This window comes from Schistocerca piceifrons, chromosome 3 (genome assembly GCF_021461385.2).
Source record: "Schistocerca piceifrons isolate TAMUIC-IGC-003096 chromosome 3, iqSchPice1.1, whole genome shotgun sequence".
Lineage (NCBI taxonomy): Eukaryota > Metazoa > Arthropoda > Insecta > Orthoptera > Acrididae > Schistocerca > Schistocerca piceifrons.
In genome coordinates this window covers 498,478,347-498,500,992 of record NC_060140.1, presented here as the reverse complement: position 1 = coordinate 498,500,992, position 22,646 = coordinate 498,478,347, and the positions used below count along the sequence as shown (strand labels likewise).

Genomic DNA, 22,646 nt, shown 5'->3' with positions numbered 1-22,646 from the left:
CACAGGATAGAGTAGCATGGAGAGCTGCATCAAACCAGTCTCTGGACTGAAGACCATAACAACAACAACGTCATTAATATACAACATGAACAGTAAGGGTCCCAACACATCTTCCTGGTGTACACCCGAAGTTACGCATACATCTGTCGATGACTCTCCATCCAAGACAATTTTCTGTGTCCTCACTACCAAAAAACCCTCAATCCAGCCGTAAATTTCATGTGATACCCCACATTATCATACTTATGATAAGAAGCTAGGTGTGACATCGAGTTAAATGCTTTTCGGAAATTGAGAAATAGTGTGTCTACCTAACTGCCTTGATCCATAACTTTCAGTATGTCTCGTGTGAGAAATGTACATTTAGGCTTACTTGATCGATGCTTTTGAAATCTGTGCTACCCTTCTTGTAGATGGGTGTGACCTGTGCCATCCTTCTTGTAGATGGATGTGGCCTGTTCTTTTCCCCCCAACTACTAGGCACTGGTTTTTGTTTGAAAGATCTGCAATAGTGTGTGGTTAATAGAAAAAGAGTGTGGTTAACAGAGGGGCTAACTCAGCTGCAAATTGCGCATATAATCTGATAAGGATTCTGTCGGGCCATGGAGTTTTGTTCAGTTTTAATGATTTTAGTTGTTTCTCAATGCCACTGCCACTGATATCTATTTCACTCATACTTCCAGTGGTATGAGACTAAATTGTGGCAATACTCATGGGTTTTCCTTTGTAAAGGAACTTTGTTGTCTCAGTTGATTAATTACACAAAAGGTTCTTTAAAAGAAACAGAAATACATTCAGACATGTAACTCTGACCATTTATTGGCTTCAGTGTCAGTAAACTGATGCCAAATGAAGATCATGCTCAATGTTCAAAATATAAACTTCTGTTCTAGAAGAATCACATACCTAGTCACTTTTAGATCATACTGATCACTCATTTCACTTACTTTTACCGCTATTTCTTACTTTAATTCATCATACTTTTTTATCCCCTTGTGCAAATGTCTTGTTGCCTTGGCAGCCGACACTCAGTCCACTGACCACAACAGGCCTGTTAATACACCTACCATTTCCTACAACTGAAAACCAGAATGGTGAATGTGGTTTGAACTTACAAAAAAAAAAAAAAAAAAAAAAAAGTGGCAAGCTACAAACTAAAATACATAACAGTGCCCAGATATGATATACACACCTCCTATACTGTCAAAATAAGCACATGGTGCTTAAAGAGATTTTCAACAGTATCCTACTGGCGGCTATGATAGATTTATTATTTTGAATAAGCATTTTTAAGTTCCTAAGCAGTTACAATAATAATTTTTGATGTCGCAGCAGACTGGCAGTGATCACATTTCATAGTAGAACAGAAACAGCCCAGATCGCTACAATTATTTACTTATTATTTCTAGTAACTGGTTTCAGTCTAAGCAACCGTCTTCACACCATGAGCTCCTTGATGACGTGTGGAGCCGGTTGTCACAGCTGCTGTGCATACCGAAAAGTACTAATTGACAACTGCAGATGTCTGGACTGGCTGTTTCTTTTGTACAGTTAGATAAGGCAGTAAAGAAAGTGGTGCAATCCCATTCATGAAGGGTTTATTAAGAAGGAGAAGAAGAAATATTCAAACTCATGATAAACATGTTCACTTTACAGGTGGAAAGAACAAACTCCCACGATCGAGAACCAATTTGCACAGACAACTCGCCAACACATAAGTCACAAATCTTTCCATAGTGCACTGTAGATGAAACTAGATAAAAAAAAATAGGTTCTTTCATTTTAAGACAAACACCAATGAAAATTGCAGAATGTTTAATTTTGTAATCTACTAAGAGTAAGGATATGTATTTCTGTCATTAAATTACAAAGCCTTTGGAGGCTCTACACGAGTTTCTCTGTAATTTTCACTTAAGTAAGTGGAAGTAACATAAATGTATAAATACTAAAAGTTTGTGGACAGACAGTAGAGATGTACATCGTATTCGGCTCAGTCCATTAACCAATCCCCTAAGGTTTTCCGTATTATTTTAATCAGTTTAGTCCATCTAAAACACCATCTGCTCTACTGAAAGGTGTTTAATCTAACAACTAATATCTCTCTTCAAATACTATTCCAGCAGAAGTGCAACTCTTCTTTCTCTTTTTTCCCCTTTATCATTATTTGTTACATTTTGGAAGACAATCTATTAATTCTTCATATTTTCTTTCACCATTAGCTGGGATTGATTTGTAAAGGGATAAACTCAGTCCCACATGCATGTTGATGAGGGGAAAAGAGAGGAGCACAATTTGCAAGCACAACCCACATGCATGCAATGCTGAAAATTTATCGTAAGAAATGACAACTGAGTTTTGTTTATGTTTCTGTCAAATATATAATGTAAAAACTGAAACTGTTTTCACCCACAATACTTGGACACTGCTAAGAAATGATTAATTCAGCAATAATACAAGTAAGGTTGCTGCTATACTAATACATTATTTGCATAGTTTTACACAAAATGAAGCACATAAACTGTTCACAAGCTTTCAAGTTCTTCTGACAAAGTTCAGAGATAAAAAATGTGAACAAGTAGGAATCTCTCTTCCGCTAATGTTATAGCACTGGAGGAGAAAGAAGAAAAGTGCAGATATTACAAAATAATGGATGGCTTACCATTGTAAGGACAAGAAGTTGTAATGGCAAAGAATCTTAGAATATTCTAGTGGCCTATAGTGAATGGCAGGTCAGCCCATCCAGTTTCAACTCAGTGATTTGGTAGCAGGGTTAGATGATATACGGACTGGCCCGTATCAACCATCCCTTCAAGAGCAATTTGGATCCAGCAAAATTAAACTACACAAATTTTAAACATGTTTAAATTGTCAACAACCAACCACCTATACATTTAAATATCAATACAACATTAAACATCTACGTAGTCAGGAGTTCAGACATGACAATAATGATGTAGGAAAGCTGAGAAACACTCAAAAAGCCTTTCTAGATAAGGAAACTGACACACATAATCAAAATGAGTTTCTCATACAGAAACAATTAGCTGACAAAAGAAATCAAATGATAATTTGTGTTGATTTTAACATTAATTTTCTGAATGACTCAGAAAAATTAAATGATTTTGTAATGCTATTTATCACTCATCGCCTAAGCCCTGTTGGTGATTCCTCCGCCCCCCCCCCCGCCCCCCTTCAACACAGGAATGCAGACCCTAACAGACAGCATATCAGTTAATAAAACATTTTTGGGTTTCAAGCAGCGTCAAGTGGTTTACTGCCCACGACTTTTTGGCAGAGATCTCCTCTGCCTTTGTCAAGTGGATCACTGTCGTGTGGTTGTCATTGCCATGCTTATATAGCCACACCGTCGCTCATGATTTCACTGGTGCTTGGTCCCGCACCATATATGGTAATGTTTTGGCTGTGTGACTGCCGGGCCCACTTCAACTCCCTCAACACCAGATCCCACGCCATACTCAGCTGCAATCCACCGTCTCTATTGAAGGTGTTGTCAGAAATTCTAATCTCTATGGCCTCGTTTATCACGCTATCCCAGAAGCCATTAGTCCCTTTAATAATAGACGTCTCATCGAATGAAGCCAAAAGCTCATGGACAGTAAACCACTTGATGAGGTTTGAAAGCCGAGAATGTTTTATTAACGGATATTGCTGCGAAAGCAAGTATTCGTACAGACAGCATATCATTAACAAACACTGCAAAGTTTATCTTGGTCTCTGAGATCATTAATGGTGGATCATAAACGCAGTCTTGGGAAGTACTACAAAACTATGGGCATAGAAAAAAGTCTTCCTTCAGCCTAAAATACATACTTTTTCAAGTGTATTGCCAAACCAAACCTGGGATGAAGTGCATACATAAAATAAAGAAGATGCATTTTTTTAAATTCTAGAGATTGTTAAACTAATTTTGGAGGAGAAATTTTCAAAAGTGGTCACTTCAGCAGCAGCAGCAGCAGCAGCAACAGCTAAAGAAAACAAGTGCGTAGGTATTAGAAAGTCTTCTGAGGCTTTTAAATATAGCACTCCTTTAAACAACTCTGTACGAATTCCGAGTTCCTAAATTATCATCACAACTACAAAAAGATGCAACTGAGGGTACTGCTTTTTTGGGAAAAAAGTAGCATGGACATCATTAAAGCAGAACTAGGGAAGGCAGACGCAAGTACAATACTAGAACAATAAAAATGGGAGTAGATTTATAGCAAATCCAGAATAACTAGTAAATTTTGTAAATGAATATTGGCACCTCATGCAATATTACACCAATGTCCTACAATGTGGAGTCCTACAGTCTTTTGACTTACAAAGGTAGTAATCAAAACTAAAATGAATAGCAACAATGTGTATAAATTGAAATGTTTAAAACTATTTAAATTTTATAATTAATAGTTTAACAATGCATTGAATAAAATAAAATGAAAATGAATGTTGGTATCTGTGGGAATCAAACCTGGGCCCACGACTTACCAGTCTATGCTTTAGACTACTCGCCCAGGGTGGAGCCACGACAACAGTGCTTAAAATCCCTGATTCTCTACACTTGCACAATACGCTACACACTATTTCAAAGAAAAATATCAACTTTTTAAATTCAGTAATCTGTGGCAAATGATTGACTTCAGATTAAATATTTGTTTAGAACATGATCTTTCCTTCCTAAAATCACCTTGATATTCATCTACATTACTCTCCAGTGTTGGTTTTACTCCATTTAGTATAATCTTGGAAAATATGTTATATGCAACTGGTTGCAAAGAAATTCCTCTATTGTTGTTAACGTCTTGTTTATTGACTTTATGTAGTGGATGAATCAAGGTTACCTTCCACTCTCCTGGGAGTTTTTCTGTTTTCCAAGTTTTCTCAAAGATTAATTTTAACCCCCCCTTTTTTTAAATTTTTGGTGGAGGTCAATCGTCTTCTAAATTTTCATGAGTGTTTGAGTATTTTAGTTTATGGATTGCTTTTGGACATTAAGAAACTGATCAAAATATTTTGCAGGTATTTCGAAGTGTTCAGTGTTATGTAAGCCAATTCGGTGAGCATCATTACACACTCTTTTGCTGTTACATTTACATTTGAGGTACATCTACCTAACTCTAAACCTCACTTTCTCATCCAAAGGTCTACTGGAAAAGGTCCTCTTTAATAGGTCATCTACAGAAAAAACATTCATACTAAATTTCCTCGTATACTCACTTGTTTTACCGCAATCTAACCTACAGCCTTTTGACCTACATGGTAGTAATCATAACTAAATCGAGTATATTAATTTTACGTATATACACTGAACCATTATTTTTAAATTTTATAATAGTTTAACATTGTGAGGAATAAAATAAAATGGAAAAAATATTGATATCAGCTGGAATTATCAGTGTGTAAACACTTTCCCATAGTGCCATTGGGACAACAGCTCTTTAGTAAGTCCTCATACTCTACGTTTTCACAATACGTTACATGCAATTTCAAATAAAAATACTGACCTGGTCCTGTGAGCAACACACCACTTGTAAAGCTAGAAGGGATGATGTCATAACAGAGCAAGCGCAGTAGAAAACACACAGCTGCGTCGCTTCTCTGAGTTGATCGGAGAGCGGCTGATAGTCATTTCAGCACTCAATACTGGTTTCTAGTTATCATGAGACAGCACTACAAAACATGTTTTTGTATGTTTAATTTGCATACGAGCATGCATTCAAAAAGAAATGGCATAATTTTAGTGTGATTTTCAGCTCGCATTTGAAGAGAAATGTCATAATTTTAGTGCAATTTCCAGCTCATATTCAAAGCAAAATAAAATAATTTTACTGTGGTATTTACAGCGTGCTGTAACACATTGTTTGTTGTTGTTGTTGTAGTCTTCAGTCCTGAGATTGGTTTGATGCAGCTCTCCATGTTACTATATCCTGTGCAAGCCACTTCATTTCCCAGTACCTACTGCAGCCTACATCCTTCTGAACCTGCTTAGTGTATTCATCTCTTGGTCTCCCTCTACGATTTTTACCCTACACGCTGCCCTCCAGTACTAAATCGTTAGCACATGATAACTGGCCACAACTGTAAATGATTATCTCTCAGGCACTGCAGAGAAGTTGAGACAAAATTTCCCTGAGACAGGTGTAGCATCCAAAATGAATTGTGCAGCCAGACCAACAACACAAAAATTACAAAACCAGAAGTCAGCAGGACTAGATGAGTTGTTATGAAACCATACATGGACAGAGAAATTCTGCAGTAGATACCAGCACCCAGGTTCATGCTGTGTACCTTGATTTTCAGAAGTAGGCAACACAGATAACAGCAGTCATGACGCTGAAAGTAGGCAACATAAATAACAGCCAGCATTTCTCTCCTTGCTGAAATAGGTGCACTCTGCCTTGTCGAGATTCATAAGCCACTGAATGTTCCCTATAATTTTTGTTTCCTAATTAGTTTTAAGTTTGTAAGTATTGAAGGCTGCAATATTATTAATTCTTAGTAAAAATAAAAAATAACAAAGTAGTACCACATTAAAGCTGCAATATTATTAATCCTTATTAAGCATTCATTTCTTCTGATACCCAAATGGATGGTAACCGGGAATTTGAGATCCCATCAATAGCACTCAGTACTTCATACCAATACACTTGTTCTTGGATTGCAGGTGCAGATATGGAGGTGTTACAATTTACTTGGTGCACAATATGGTGATCTTGCCATGCGGTGGTCAGCTGCACCTGATTGGTACCTTGACGATGCATATGGCTGCCTTCATGTTCCCCGCAGGCCAACATTAGGCGATTGTGACATCTGAATGTTCCACAAATCTGGACATCAATGATTTGACCAACTGGCCAAATGGAGACCCACAATGAAGAAAGACCCTTCCAAACCATGTCAGATGCTGGTAACACTGCCTCACATGAGTATGTGATCACTCAACATCTGACACTGTCATGCCCCTTATACAACCTACCATGCCCATTAACAGCACTGTGGACAAACAATATTAATGCACTCTGGTGGCCATTCTACCCATCACAGACAATTTTCGCTCTATGTCATTTACATACCCACTGATGGTGCATATATACTTTATATACAAAGTTACACTGATATTTGACCATGTCTTCTGGCTGATTAATTTTTTTGTCATGCAGTGCATGCAGTGAACAGTGATGGTTGTATAATGCCTCTGAAGTTACTTTTACATCCATAGATGAAAAGGCTTGCACAGGATACAGCAGCATGGAGAGCTATGTCAAATCAGTTTTCAGACTGAACACGATGACGACGACATGGCAACATGCTTGTTCTATTTGCACAGAATTCCTCAGCACAACCACAAAACTGATTTGATATTCCATGAGTATACATTTTGCTCATTAGACAACAGTGTAAAACTGTATTGACTGCCTTCTGGTCATCAAGGAACATAGCATAAAATAACAGATATCAGTGGGTAGAGCATCTCTCAAGGTTTCAGAGGTACTTATGAATAATGCTGTATATAGAGAAGCTGCAAAGCTAGAAAATAAAGAAGACTTACAGAAGGTTGATGCTTGGTGCAGGGATTGGCAGCTGACACTCAACAAACACAAATGTAATGTGTTGCTCATAAAGAAGCAGGAAGACCTGTTATTGTATGATTATATTTTTGGCGAACAGTCACTGGAAGCAGCCAACATCCATTAAACACCTGGTAGTATACGTGCGGAGTAATTTAAAGTGAAACAACCACATAAAAAGTATTAAAGGAAAGGCAGATGCCACACTGAGATTCTTTGCCAGATTCCACAGTAACTGCAATAAACCCATGTAAGGGGTGGATTACAGAACCCTCATTTGACCTATACTTGGGTACTGCTCAACAATATGGGACCGTTACCAGAGAGAATGGAGAGATAACATGAAGAGAACAACAAGAAAAACAGCAAACTGTATTACAGATTTGTTCAGTAAGTGTGAAAGTGTCACTGAGATACTCCAGTGCTAGATGTAGATTTTGATATAATAAATGAGCCTTTCAATTCAGATAACTTTCCAGAGCATTTAAAGCATGCACAGATTGTGCCTCGGCTACAGAAAGATGATGTGAAAATATAAAAACTACAGGCCAGTTTCCCTACTCTTACTAATGAGTTATACGAATAAACAATATTTTTAAAGAAGCACAGTTTAGCTTCCAAGGCAGCAAAATTACAACATCAGAGTTTATAAAAATGGTATACTAGTAGTAGTAGTAGTAGTAGTAGTAGTAGTAGTATTCATCCATGGATCACTTTTACAATGATATTAGACATGCGTCAGTACTACAATTAAATTGCAACAAAAGTAACAAAACTCATGTAAGGCTTTTACATACATACAGGGCTAGTTCGACAAGGATGGGACAGGTAGTGGCATTACAGTAGGAACCATCCCAGCATTTTCCTAAAGTTATTTCTGAAAATATATCTGTGACACAGTCATCCCTGTCGAGAGCAGTAGGTTTTATGTTTGCTGATAGTGTGTATGGCGTTACATTGTGAAATAAAATGTGCGTAGTGTGTGCGGTAACTGGGAGTTAGAAATGAATGAACGGTGCCTTTTACCTTAGTACATAATTTCGTTACATAACATTATTGTACACTACAGATAAACCAAGTGAGATAGCACTGTTTACACAAAAAAAGAACTAGACACAAAAGATATAAAAGGAATAGCTAATATGAGATTCCAGTCACATATGGAAAATAATGTACGAAAGGTGAGGGATGGCCCACAGTTACAAAGATGTATAATTTTTAATGAAACTATTGCCTGATCCCAAACATTTTAACATAGGTGTTCCTCAAGACAGTCTATTGAGACCAACTACATTCTCAACAGGTGTCTATGAATTTTCAGACAATATAAGACATGGATACAAAATTCTCTTTGCTGATGACAACAACATTATAGTCACTGATATAACATCAGAGCTCCTTGTTGAGATGACAAATAACACTATGAAGGAGCGGTACAATTAGGCTAAAAGATATGTAATAAACTGGCATTAAAAAGAGAGAAAACAGAGAGCATTTAAAGAGGGGGTAGAACTATTGTCTCTTTAAAACACAGATGATAAATTTACCCATTATACAGTAAACACAAAGGTTTTAGGGATAAATATACATTGTCAACCAATGTGGAATGAACACACAAAAATACTGACAGTAATAGTGTTTTCAACATATTGTACCCACAGAACCTTATCATTACAGAGTAACAGTCCAGATGCTTGTGGTGACATATTAACCCCATGTACATTCAGTTCTTAGCTAAGGGGATTTTGTTCCATGGATTAAATGCATATAACATACATACATACAATTTTCAAACTGCAGATAAAAGTAGTATGGATAACGACTGATGGCTTGTTGTTAACCAAGTATTTAAAATTGGGTATCATTATGGCAGCAAGTGAATTCCTAAACTAATCTCTTGTGCAGCATTTTATTTCAGTGATTAAAATTGCATGATAATTTGTCCAAGGAGATGAAAAAGATAACTAAACTACATTTACTTAATAAGACAGTCACATAGCATACCCCGTAAAAATGCATACTACACAGTTAAAGATTACTTAGAGAACTCAAGAGTAGAGGCGAATAATACAGAACGGAAACTGTTGTTGTGGGATACTAATATCTCACTATTTTCCTGAATTCAACATGTCACTCATCATGAGGAGAAATTGGCCCAGTTCCTCAGACAGGCATAAAGGAAGAGATTGGCATGTAACAGAGGAATGGCAGCATGGCCATGGCTCTAAAAACACCTGCAAGAGTGTGAAGTTTTGTACAATGAAAAGTGTGAAAGGACTAAAGAAACAGTTCATAATCATTTTTATGTTATTAAATTAACTTGTCTCAAGTATGTACATAAGAGAACTGTATTTTATGTATAACCAATTGAGATAGTGCATTTGTTAATACATTGATCTAAGATATGGGAGGTCTTGCTCAGCCCATTCATTCTGGTTTAGATAGTGTGTGGTTTTCCTATAAACTATTTTGGGGTGATTCATTCAATATGCCGCCCCCCCCCCCCCCTTTTCTCTAATCATTAGACATTATTATATTTATTATTCTGTATATATGATTATGTTTTCCTTGTATTATGCTGACAGATTGTATATTGTTGTAAAATGATTATTAAACAAATAAAGCAATGACATTAATTTGAAAGTTAACACTTAGCCTATGATATGAAAGTTTATCTAGTCATTTACTGACTCTTTGACCATGACACACAACTAGCCAACTGATAACTTAAATGATTACAATGAAGTGGTATTATGGAAAATGGAGTAATTAATAAACAGACTGAAAATTTGAAGGCAGCATTACAGGAAGCTGACTGGAATTTAGATTTGATTATATGTACTATGTGTACAATGTGACTAATGTCAATTCCAAATTTAATAGACTTCAACTAATTTCATGTTATAAGGAATACTGTGCTGCCTTAAAGAAATTCACTTAAAAGAACAAGATTATATATATATATATATATATATATAATAGGGAAACATTCCACGCGGGAAAAATATATTTAAAAACAAAGATGATGTGACTTACCATACGAAAGCACTGGCAGGTTGATAGAAACACAAACAAACACATACATACACACAAAATTCTAGCTTTCGCAACCAATGGTCGCTTCGTCAGGAAAGAGGGAAGGAGAGGGAAAGACGAAAGGATGTGGGTTTTAAGGGAGAGGGTAAGGAGTCATTTCAATCCCGGGAGCGGAAAGACTTACCTTACCCTCTCCCTTAAAACCCATATATATATATATATATATATATATATATATATATATATATATATAGAGAGAGAGAGAGAGAGAGAGAGAGAGAGAGAGAGAGAGAGAGAGAAGGGGGGGAGGGAGAGTGCAACCTGTGTATACCATCTGAAATAAAAACTTCAGATCATAAAATTAAATTCTCAGAAGAGAAACTGACAAGACAGTTAAGGAATATATAGGCAATTTATTAAGTCACATAAGCAACACATCTCTATCACAAGGAATATATCCATACAGACTGCTATATGCCACTTCTTTACAGGAAAGGTAGTACGGTAGATGTATTTTATGGTGCTTGTCAAAGCATTTGATGGTGCAGTTCACTGTTTTCTTAAACAGAGAAGCTCAAATATTACTGTCAGATCTAGCTAGTACCAGTAACTGGTTTATGTTATCTTCAATAATGTACAGTATCACATTAAAAAAAACCACAGAGCATAAAAAATAAAACAGGATTGTCAGAATGGGAAATAATCAAATAGGTGCACCATTAGGATGTTAAAATATAATTAATTATAATTATCTTTGATAATTTGTGATCTTATTTCCAAGAAGTAGAAATAGTCTTCTTTGCTGACAATGCAACTAGGCCTATTATAACCACACCTCATGGAGAAACTTCAACACATGAAAATGTAAACAATATTTTACTGAATATTATAGCCTGATACTCTGCTAATGGACTGACCCTGAACTTAAACAAAACACAAAAATGCAATAATGCAATTCCATATCATATATGGCTGACCCACAACACTGGAAATAATGCGAGAGGAAAAAATCAATGAATACAAAAAAATAATATAAATTCTTAGGCGTTTATGCAGAAAAGAAACTGAATTGGAAGTCACAAATTACAGTTCTTCTTAAATGTCTAAGTTCTGCAACTTTTGTGCTACTAATGACACCAGATTTTGGAGATGAAAATTTCAAAAAGTTGGCTTACTTTTTCCTATTTTCTTACACTAAAGACTGATGACATTATATTCTGGGATAACTTGTCACTTAAAAAGAAAATGTTTGTTGCAGAGACATATATAATAAAGATAATATGTGGTATCCATTATAGAATTTAATGCAGACAGAATAGTTGGGCATACTGACGTTACCATGACTTAATGTGGCACAGAAAGTAGCTATAAAAATCTTGGGTCAGCTGAAATCTTCAGCTGTGAACATCACATCATTATGTTGTGGCATGTAACACCATATATGGGCAGCATGTTTCAAAGGTAGTGCGTGAGAAGGTACCTAGCAGCAGGTGGCACACTCTAGTGTTAAATTTTGATGACTGGAAAGTTGTTGGCTGTGTTATTATTAGTTAAAAGTTGTTCCTCAAGTTGAGATGTCACAGATCTTACTATCAAATATAATAGCTACATGTTGACAAAGTTGATATGCTAGTGCCATTACTTTTCTACATGTGTTTAGGCTGGTTATGGTCATCACTATAGAAATCATAAGAAAACAGTGAAGGATGCCCCATCCTGAACCAGTGATGGATTTATGTGGTACTGCTGGGAGGCCAACTTGTGGAGATCTATTCAGCATGGGACACAGTTTGTGACTGATTATATGCAATATCGTTTATTTGACATATTATATTTGTTATCACATATCTGTGTGGGTCTGAGCTCAAGAGATAGACAAAAAACCTAAACTCCGTCCAAACAGGCCACGAAGCCCCAACGGTATCGACTGGCCACCATGTCATCCTCAGCCCACAGGTGTCACTGGATGCGAATATGGAGAGGCATGTGGTCAGCAATGAACATTCTATTACAGAATTGTTTCCTTCTGTTTTCCAAATTTATCAAGTATAGGGGCCAGCACATGCACTTGTATCACAACAACAAACTGAGTGACAGATGCAGAAAGGGGCAAAGTTGCTTTTCACTGTTACTTGCAAGTCAAATATGGCTACAGTAACAGCCGCCCAGTTCAATTCCAAACTTCTTCATACTTTTCCTACCAACTTCAAAACTGAGTTTGGCTTTTCTGCTCACAATTGATATTAGCTGCTAGAATTTAGGTGCTCAGTCCTTTTAACCGTACTCTCCTTCAGTTTTTTTTCAGTTGTTGAATTGTGAACTGAATTTTATGACAATGATGATGTGTGAGATATGAGAGATGTTGAACATGTTTGAATATAAGTTGGAGGAGGACACTGTTGCTGATACATGCCAGGGCATATAACATTCATCTTGGTAGTTCAATCAGGTCCAGAACAGCAGCCAAATATGGAACACAATTGGAGACTGCCTACCATTTATCATGATAATATAGGAAGAGACCACTTGTGAAGATACTAGTCAACACTTTCTTTATGGTGAATGATCATCTCCTTTGATCCAAAAGCAATTATATTGTTTTATATTCTGGCAAAACTTTCCCTCAACTCTTATTAGCACTTTTCACTTCTTTCTCAAAGACAATTCTTTGACACAAAATACAGGGTGATTCAAAAAGAATACCACAACTTTAGGAATTTACAACTCTGCAACGACAAAAGGCAGAGCTAAGCACTATCTGTCGGCGAATTAAGGGAGCTATAAAGTTTCATTTAGTTGTACATTTGTTCGCTTGAGGCGCTGTTGACTAGGCGTCAGCGTCAGTTGATGCTAAGATGGCGACCGCTCAACAGAAAGCTTTTTGTGTTATTGAGTACGGCAGAAGTGAATCGACGACAGTTGTTCAGCGTGTTTATACCAACGTTTAATACACCACATATCAGGAGGTTTAACACCATACTTCGTTCGAAATGCACGTATCCAGCAAGCATTTGTTCGCAGCCCGTGACAGAGCACTTCATCACTGGCCTCCAAGAAGCCCTGATCTTACCCCCTGCGATTTTTTGGGTCTAGTGTAGCAGGGGATACAACCCGTCGGCTTTGGACAATGACGTCACAAGTCGCCAGAGAGCAGTTTACCATTTTCGCTTTTACTGTTATGTTTCAGTTTCGTTTTTTTACTGATTGCTTAATAAAGTGGATCTGTTTATTCTATCTCGTGAGATTTTTTTTTAAAAAAAGCCAAAAAACACTTATCAGCCACTGAAGGGAGCTACAACACTAAGAAGAATCGCTTCTCGATTGGCCACTTGTGACGTCATTGTCCAAAGCCGACGGGTTGTATCCCCTGCTGCACTAGTCCCGATTTTTTCTTATGGGGGTATGTTAAGGATATGGTGTTTCGGCCACCTCTCCCAGCCACCATTGATGATTTGAAATGAGAAATAACAGCAGCTATCCAAACTGTTACACCTGATATGCTACAGAGAGTGTGGAACGAGTTGGACTATCGGATTGATATTGCTCGTGTGTCTGGAGGGGGCCATATTGAACATCTCTGAACTTGTTTTTGAGTGAAAAAAAATCTTTTTAAATACTCTTTGTAGTGATGTATAACAGAAGGTTATATTATGTTTCTTTCATTAAATACACATTTTTAAAGTTGTGGTATTCTTTTTGAATCACCCTGTATATTTAATCAAATTCTCACAAAGAAACATAGTACAGTGATTAGACTGATTCACTTGAAACCCGTCTCATTTGCCCATGATACAACTTGCACGTAACATACAATAACTTGTATCGATGCATGTTCTTTGGTAGTGTACTTCATGAAAGATACGAACCTACGAGACAGGTGTCAATAACTCCTCAGAATTACTTATTTTGATGTAAGATCAACTTGAGTTGAATGCTTGTCAACTGATTAAATTGCTTGTCTAAGAAATTTTAAATGGTCTATTGGTATTGTCTTCTGTTACTGTCCCAGGAAAATTGATGGTTACTCCCACACAAGACTAGAATGTGAGTCACCCAATTCATTCCCAATAAACTAGACACCCAGCAGTAGTAAGGATAGTTAGCAGGTATGCTAAACAAATTTTGTTGCAAAATTATTCAAGATATGAGGATGTTTAGTATTGAAGTGCCCTAAACCACCATTTGTGACTGGATGGCAACTACAATTTCGGTATATGTCAAGGAAAGAAAAATATTAGCATAATTATTCTAAGTAATTTGAATGCTCAAATGCCAATAACTAAAAATGGAAGTAAAAACTGACAAATGAAACTTTCTGTAATAGCTCAATGTAATAAATTTCAGAAAAAGAAATACTGAGGTGATCAGAAGCATTTCTATGGTTGCTGAAAAAACACAGATAACAAAATAACTGACTGAGTATACGACTGCATATTTTCTTAAGCAATTTTCAGTGAAATGCCAGGATAGTTCCTTCTGCTAGGCCATGGCCAACCACTTGTCCTGTACCAGTAGAAACATACTTGTGTATTCTATGTGTATAAATATCTTACCTATTTATTCTCACTGTTTTATAATAACAAATTCTTTATCACTATCAGATGACACCATCATGACTGAATAAATAAATAAATAAATAAATAATAAAAAAATGACAGTGCTAATGATTTCCTTGAGATGCATCTGAAGGTACAATCTGCTACTTGTAAATGTAACAACTGGAGTATCTACAAGAAAAGGTAAACTTGTCCTGTCCTCCCAAAATCATTATATGTTCTATGCCACCACTAAGTATTTGCGCTACTTAATCCCACTGTATTATGATGACAAATCCTACATCATTATCAGATGATCCCTGGATGAGGAAACAAACTAGGCCAAATAAGAGTATTGGTACGGATTACAAAGTTTTGCTTCAGTGACAGCAATAAATTTCTGCATCTGTCACTCTGAAATCATTATTCGCCAGCATATCTCATCTTTTTCCCCACACCTGGACTACAAGCATATACACACGTTTTCAAAACAAAACAAACCAATATCACTGTTAGGTGGTACTTACATATTGCCAGTCTCACAGAACCATGGCACTCCTATAACAGCCCACAAAATATATAGCCTAATCAATACGAAGTGGGGCACGTACTACTCAGACACATTATGCACTTTTCAATTGTTAATGGCTGTACAGAAATTCTGACATTTCTTGGTGTGTTATTACCTGCTTCATCTGCGATCATACAGTCTAGGAGCAACATAAACATTTGTGATTTTTGTGCAGACAAAAACAGATTAATCGGCTAATGTACTCACCGTAATTCTGGGCCGTTATACGGCGCAGAATCGCTCCAGAAATCTGGTGGACTGGGTATGACACACAGCCTCTTGATATTTTTGTCACAAACATCACTTGTCCACGGCACTTCGACGAAGTAATGACACGACCGATCTGTCAGATCAGAGTCACCTGTCTCTGAATCATAAGGAGGTGCCAGGATATCCAAAAATGCTGCTGGGCCATCTACACTTCTTATTTCATGCAGGTTTCGTTCTGTAGGCGTAAGAGTGCATGAATTATCACTCTGATTCACTGTCACTTCTGGGAGTTTTTCTGCATACACACACTTGGCTTCAGAACCACATCTAGGACTTATGCGATCACTTGGTACAACACTATAGCTCTGGATGGTAACAGTTCCTGAAATCACTTTCAAAATACCGTACATCTGAGGGTGGTCATGCAAGGGTAATTTGACGCCAGCTTTTAAAATAAATATTCCAATAGTAACATTATCATCCTCATATATTTCGATGTAAGTCACAGGTGGCTTTCTTCTGCTCAGAGGACCTAAGGGATGCCTTTCCAGCAACTTCAGGTCAAGTTTAACGTCCGCAGCAGTTACAGCATCAGCTAATGATTTCAGTACCAAAAAGCTCTCTTCGAATGACTGTGAAAGTACATTTCGCTTTGAAAATGTACGTAATGCCTGTTTCCATAACCTCTCCATAAGTGTCACCATTTTTTGGACTTTTTTTTTTTTTTTTTGGGAGTCTGCGCAGTTGAAAGATTAACTTACTACCAAAGATCTTTTGGTAGAATACGCTAGCAACCCAAGCGGCAATATTTCAACACACCAAGACAGTAAGTACATTTAATAAATTAAAATGTATGTTAAGCTTCCTTTGTTGAGCCACAATACGCGTAAGAATTACTGTTTATGTAATAACATGATAACGTGTCTCAAAATAATCAACCAAGTAAAACGATTAGCTACGCTTATCATAGATGAAAATACGCATGTAGGATAAGATAACCTACAGCAAAGGGTATACATACAGAGTGTTGTAGTGTTCCGGTTTTTTTAAAAATACAATATTATTGACTCTTTACTGGAAACAGTACAGCCACTACACTACACGGAGGTTACTGAAGACAGTTAAATCTTCAATATACTGCAATTATACACATACATAAATTTAAAAATTAGGCCAATTCCAACTGGCTGGAATATTAGATGCGTTCAAATGGCGGCATTCTTATAGGCATCAGCGGGCCATCATGTCATGTTAAGATTTCTCAGGGAGAAATTTTTAACGGCGTCGTCATCTACTAATATCAGAAGTTGACTTATCCGCCGCACTTACAAATCACTTAGCAGTGGATCTTGTGCTTTTGTATTTTCTTAATATATATCATCAGCCAGTTCTATCACTTAATGGTATGACCTTCTTTGAGTCGGCGTACAACAAATTATCCCAGTAAGATCTCCCATTTCTTCCGATCCTGAGCTTCCCGTTGCTAACTGAATCCCACTGTCTTTCTTATATCTCTGTCCCATTTGTCTGGTGGTCGTCCTCTAGGTGTTTTTTTGTAAATTGGGCTCCAGTCTAGGACTAGTTTAGACCATCTACCATCGTTTGTTCGAGCAACATGACCAGCCCATTGCCATTTCAACGTATTCACTCTTTCCATTACGTTGGTGAGCTTCATTGTTCGTCATATTTCAGCTGCTCTCTTCCTGTCTTTTTCATGCAACCCAACATTGATCTTTCCATTCCTCTTTGGGCTACTGTTAGCTTCCTAACAATGAACTCATTTAATGTGCATGTTTCGCAGCCATACATTATTAATGGCAATATATGTTGGTCAAAAATAGATTTCAAAATTGAAGAGTGCCTCCCATAAGCTTGCCAGCCCAATTTAATTCGTCTTAATATTTCTGGTTTTAAATCTCCTTTCATGTTAACAGTTCATAAAGTCTCGAAACCTTGGCCTAACGAGGACTATAGAGTGTCCGATTTCTTGAAAATGCCGAGTTATCGGAAAAGGTGTTAAAAAAAGAATTAATCTTTCGTCATAAAATACTTTTATTTGTTGTTTGAGATACAACAATTTACAAATAATGCTGCAATTCAAACTTAAACTGTCCAAATAAACTTAAGAAAATACCTAATATATGAACTTTATATCAATGTAAGTTACGATTATATTTCTGTCTGCACTTAAATTGAAGGAAAATTACTTTATGAATGCATAGACCCTTTACAAATTAAAATTAATGAACACGGTAGTCATAAGACAAACTTCAAAAAATTACTTCATGAAGGCATACAGCTTTCTCTAGTGAAAATTAACTTGTCTGCTTTAAAAAAGAACTGAATAATTTTTTAAAAAGAAATGCATAATACCCTGGTGTTTCCTGCACTGCATTCTGCACCTTGCTGCTTTATCATGAAGATGAAGAAGGAACAATAAACCTCTTATCGATGTAAATTGTTGTTTAGAACACTGAAGGGCAGTTTCAACAGCCTTTAATCCCTCACTATGTAATATTTTAGGATCTTGAACAGTAAAGACCTCAAACTCAATGTTTGCATAATTTTCGTGAAATTACTTATGAGAGCAGCAATAATTTCTGCATCGTTCTGGAACCACTCCTAGACTTCATTTCCATTGGCTTCTTTGCATCCAGGAGCTTTGTTACCAAGGTCAATTAAGTATACATTTTCTGTATCATGATATTCAATGAACTCATTCCTCTGGTGATCAAGGAGTTTTTCCAGGAAGAAACTAGTGTTTGTGACCCTAACTCGTTCCAGGAGATCGCCACCCTTTGGGTAACATCCACTAGGTCAATTTTCTTCAAGTTTTGGATAAGATCTTCCATCGTTTGCAGAAAGAAGGTAGGAAAACAGCGTGAACCTATGTCTTCTCTTCATGCTAAACGAAATCGTTGGTCCATGTGCTGACATAAGGCTGAGATGTTGGGTAGTAATAATATTGATTTTATGTCCCCATTTTTTAACTCTTCAGTGTCTGGGTGCAAATATGTGTTGTTCAAAATCAGAGTAATCTTCCTTGGTAGATATTTAGACTTTAAAAAATGCTCAACTAATGAAACTATTCCTTGAAAATTACACCACTCATTCAGCAACTGACTGTTTTCGGTATCAAGCTGAAATGGTATCCATTTCAGTATGCTTAAAGGCATGTGGGTTCTTTGATTTTCCAATGAGGCCAAGTTTTAATTTGTAGTCACCTGTTATGTGACTGCATGCTAGGAATGTGACATATTCTTTGTTCCTTTTAAAATCAGGAGCTACTGTTCTTCCTTGAAAGCAGGACTTTTAGTTGGTAAAAGTTTATAATTCAACCTTGTATCATTACAATTGTACAATTGCTCAAACCTTCAACTCTGATAAATTTCTGAAACTTTTCCTTAAACTGAGACATAATCTCCATGTATAGTTTTCATTCACAGAGACTAAGCTGTCGGACTCCATATCGTTTTTTCCAGCTACCAAGCCAGCCAGTGCTTGCTACAAAGTTAAGATCATTGCCTTTCTTGTAATTCTTCATAAAATTTCGAAGCCTTGCAAGATCGGTCCTCTAATCGGCATGCTGTTCTCCCCCATTTGGCAAAACCAAATGCTAAGTGCTTCATTTACCTCACTAAACTCAGTTTCCTTTACACTTTTCCTCTTTTTCAATGTTCTACACTTAACACATCAAGACTCCATGACCATCCACTTATTCATCCAGTCTCCGATCATACTTTTGTCGACTCCCAAGTTCTTAACTATTGCATTGACTCTTTTTCCCTTATCCCGTCTCTTTAATGTGCCAAATTTGTGCTTGATAGACAAGTTAACCTATTTTTCTTAACAGAAGATGCCATTGCAGATTACTGTACTGTAAAGTATGCAAAAACTTTGAAACAGCTCTGAACAATATTCACTCATATCGTCTTACGGCATGCGATTAATGAATTGTCTAACCATGACATAGGGTGCTGGTAGATTAGGAGGGCTGGCTTCAGTCTCATGGTGGAGGAATTGGAGTGTGACGTGAGGAAAACGGTTATCTGCCCTGCAATAGGATGTGGCAGGGGTGGCTGAGATATCGGGACTGCTGAGTTATCTAGTGCCAAGACTGCAGGGCTTACTGTACAGTATTCTGTTTTCATGCCAAATTGTTAATGTTCCATGACGAATTGGATGTTTTTTTTTAATTGAGTGTTCTTCCACAAGCGGAGTCAGATATCAGAAAGTGAAAAGTTATTTAGGTTTTACAATAACTGAACTGCGCTGACCACATGCAGTAAATAAATAAGAATAAAAGACACAGAGTGATGGACAGTGTGAATGCACTCTGATTTGATGATGTTCAGAGGATACTCAGTGTGACAGCCACTGTGAATTAGCCTACATACGTCAGAGGTTTATGTTCACTTCGTGCAGGTAACATGATATTAAATTGTTAATTTCAAGACTGTTCTACTTCATTAGTGTTTTAGTATTTGATGGCAAGGTAATAGTATTGTTCCAAGATCTTCCTGCAGTCTATTATGGCGTGGGGCTCATTTAGTGGGGCTCATTTAGAACAGAAGACGGTTTAGAGCCTCGTCTGGCCTAGTCAGTGTTCATTTTCTGTGTTATCTTGGCATACTCTCCCAGGGTTAGATAGTCTAATTCGAATCGATGGTTCCCGATTCCTGTTGTTGTTCAGTCCACTCCATCCTCAGTCAGACCATTGTCGAGTTTCTCTATTGTCATCCCATGATGCGCCATTATTTTGTGCCTCCCATCTCCAGTCATTTTTTTGCCTATATTTTGTACCACAGTTCCTCCATTGTCCATTATTCCCGCTACAATCTCCCTGGTCCATGTTTTGGTGAGGCAGACGATTTGCATTATTTTGCCAAGTATGGCCTCTATTATTCCCTCCATGGTCTCCCTTTTTTCGTCTTGCATGTCTTTCTGCCTACGTCTTTCTCGCACCTGCTGCTAGTTGAAAGCGAACGCTCTCTCTCTCTTAGGATACTCTTGAATCCTTCTACATCACTTACACATCGGCCGACGAGCGTTTGCTGGTAGGAAATTAGCAGCGTCATGATCTCTGCCGGTGTGCGTGGGTCGGCAAATACTGATTCTTCTTGGTCAAGTTTTCAAAAAACTTCACCAGACTACGGAACCCTGAACTCTCCAAGTCTCTACTCATTATTATTTCCTGTTTGATCCTGTTCTGTGTCTCCTTGGACCAGTATTTGTTCCAAATTCATCACGAAACTCTTCGTATAACGTTCACGTTTTGGCAATGTTCCGCAGTTATTCGGCCTTTGTTCCCTCAATATGTGAAAATACGAAGTCCAGTTTGTACATCAGAGGCCAGTGAGGAGGTAATGATAAATCAAATTGACCAATAAAGGTTTTTGGGTGTAAAACATTACCCTCGTCTTTGTACTGCTGAAATTTTCGTATAGAGATAAAATGTTTAAAATATAAAATTTCATTGGGATTTCTTCCCGCTCGGCCTATCACATTCTCACTTGGCGCTGACGTTTCCGGTCTACCGTTACTTTGGGCATCCTTTCTACTAATCCCTGTTATGTTTTCATCAGTGGAAAAATGTTTTATGGTGCGCATTATCGGGTAACAATTATGCATATGAAATATCTCATTGCCGTTCTCCGTATTCGCAATTTGTGACCCAGTCGTGCTCTGTGTAGACGCGGGGGCCATATCTCTAGCGATATTTTGTTGCTCTGCAGATACGCATTCAGTCTGTAATTGACGAGCAACTCTTACATACAAGCACATTCATTTGAACCGGCTCTTATGGTATCTGTTGTTTCCAAATCACCTACTATTTCTTTTCTGAGAGGTGATTTTTGCCTTGGTAGCGACCTGATTTCCTGAGATATTTGTTTAATTTCGCTTTCTGTGTTCTGTTTAAATTGGGAGACCTCCTCGGTCAATGCCTTATTTGAAGCAATTTCCGTCTTTTGCAGCTGCGTTATTTCCACTTGTTTCACGCACCTATGCAACATCGTTAGTGCACCTCTACCTATATTTGTCGCATTTTTCGTTTTCTCTAATATTTCAATAGCAAATTCGCTTCGTACCCCTCGCTAGTAATCGCGCCTCGCTCGCGGTTCTTCTGACCTCCGCTTTTTCTCGTTCTAGTTTTGTTCGGAGCGTCACTACATCATTTTTCACTTCCCTCGTCTCATGTTTTATTGACTGAATTTCGACACTAACGTTTTGAATTTTGTTTCCCATTTCTGAGCTGTCCTGCATTTCAGCACTATCGTTTTGGATTTTACTTCCCATTTCAGCACTGACGTTTTGAATTTTACTTCCCATTTCATAGCATACTTCATCATTCCCCTTTTTTTATTTGCTCTCCCAATTCAGTGCTGACCTTTTGAATTTTATTCCCCATTTCTGAGCCTACCTTCTGTATATTATTCCCCATTTCTTTTAGGTATGCAAGGATGTCCAACACACCTGTGTTATCTGAATCTTCTCTCCTATTGTGACATTCTCTTCCTCGACTATTGGGTGATCTTCTACCCCTTTCCCTTTCCGTTTCTTAATACTCAAGAAAGTCATCACCTTGTGTCCCTGAAATGCTGCCTCATGACGATGCCACTGACGGTGATCTACCACAATTCCTAGTTGTTCTGCGTTCACTTGGACTCTCTATATTATATTCCTGTATCTTTGCAATTGCCTCAGTGTGTCTCTGTTCTCATCTTC

General features: G+C 37.4%; 1 protein-coding gene across 2 annotated transcripts in view; it reads right to left on the bottom strand.

Moving 5' to 3' along the window:
- LOC124788211 (2-aminoethanethiol dioxygenase) overlaps nt 1–16,754 on the bottom strand; it is a 55,575-nt gene extending 38,821 nt beyond the window's left edge. The window contains exon 1 of one of the 2 annotated variants that reach the window (XM_047255389.1): nt 15,918–16,754. In XM_047255389.1, the coding sequence (XP_047111345.1) occupies nt 15,918–16,624 (707 nt within the window). In that variant the 5' untranslated portion in view covers nt 16,625–16,754. The remainder of the gene's footprint in view (nt 1–15,917) is intronic. The other variant, XM_047255390.1, reaches the window with a different exon arrangement.
- Nucleotides 16,755–22,646: the final 5,892 nt, after the last annotated feature.